General features: G+C 39.3%; 1 protein-coding gene across 1 annotated transcript in view; it reads right to left on the bottom strand.

The window, feature by feature from the left end:
* Window positions 1-311, bottom strand: part of LOC110032254 — a 3,515-nt gene extending 3,204 nt beyond the window's left edge. Inside the window, exon 1 of the mRNA XM_020735820.1 lies at window positions 194-311. Within this exon, the coding sequence (XP_020591479.1) occupies window positions 194-311 (118 nt within the window). The remainder of the gene's footprint in view (window positions 1-193) is intronic.
* Window positions 312-1,082: the final 771 nt, after the last annotated feature.

Raw genomic sequence — 1,082 nt, forward strand, 5'->3', positions numbered from 1 at the left:
TAAGAGGAAGAGTGTGGTACAGGCTTTGAAGGATGTTGTCCTTCACATGAAGAGCTTCCTGATTATCACTTCGTGGGCAAAAGCTTAGCTCATAAGTCACTTATTTGTTTTTAAGTTTGAAAATTCATTTTGTTATAATGGGCAAGTTGCATACACATGTACATTTTTACTGAAACTTTTCTTGATAGCTCACCTATATGGCGAATCTGAGGATCATTGCTGCTCGTCAAAAAGGATGAGCAAGTTGTTATAAGTGCTGGGGTTAGCCATGGTCTATTTTGTTTAACTTCAGTTTTAAACAATTTCTCCATAAATCTTTTGTTTGTTTGGAAATTTTGGTAGATGAAGACTGGAGTGAGATGTGGAAAGTTCAATCTCTCAAGTATGCCCAAATATTTGATATCTACATCGCCTTCTGAAGTAATTCTTCAAAAGGAGGGAACTAACAAACTTATAATAATTTCGAGATCACGTTGCTTTTGAGGTCATTGTTAGAATGAACATGGGTCAGTCATAGGGATTGTCAGGGAGGTTAGGTTTTCAATGATTGTACATCGTTGAGTGAGAAAGCTTATTGGAGGCTTAGGAGGCCGCCAAGGAATCAAATAAAGAGGCAACATGATTATTGGTAGTCTAGAAGTTCACTCAATTGGTGTCGTCAGCAACTAAGGAGGTCACCAACCTGAGAGACAAGAAGGTCAAACAAGCCATCTAACTGAGAAAGCAGAAGCTTGTCCATAAGCAGAAGGGCAAGGAAGTCATTATAGTTTCTGTTAATGATGAGCTTGCCCTTAAGCGGGGAAAGAAAGTTTAGGTCGTTGAGAATCCGGTCCAGAAGATGAAAAATGTTGAGATCTTTGTTTTGGACAAGGATAATTTGTCTCCTCAAAAAGATCACTTGATGGATTGATATTTGAGAATGGATGAGGGGCTTCCTCTAGCATGCCACCTAGGACCAGTCGTCAGTTTATCTTTCCTGCAGAAGATGATCCAAGAGATGGATCGTGAAACTCGATTGTTTGCTGCCACGCAGAAACAAACACTAGCGTGAAACTTCAGATTATTTGATGAGGTTTTAAAGG

Source organism: Phalaenopsis equestris, unplaced genomic scaffold (assembly GCF_001263595.1).
Source record: "Phalaenopsis equestris unplaced genomic scaffold, ASM126359v1 Scaffold000899, whole genome shotgun sequence".
Lineage (NCBI taxonomy): Eukaryota > Viridiplantae > Streptophyta > Magnoliopsida > Asparagales > Orchidaceae > Phalaenopsis > Phalaenopsis equestris.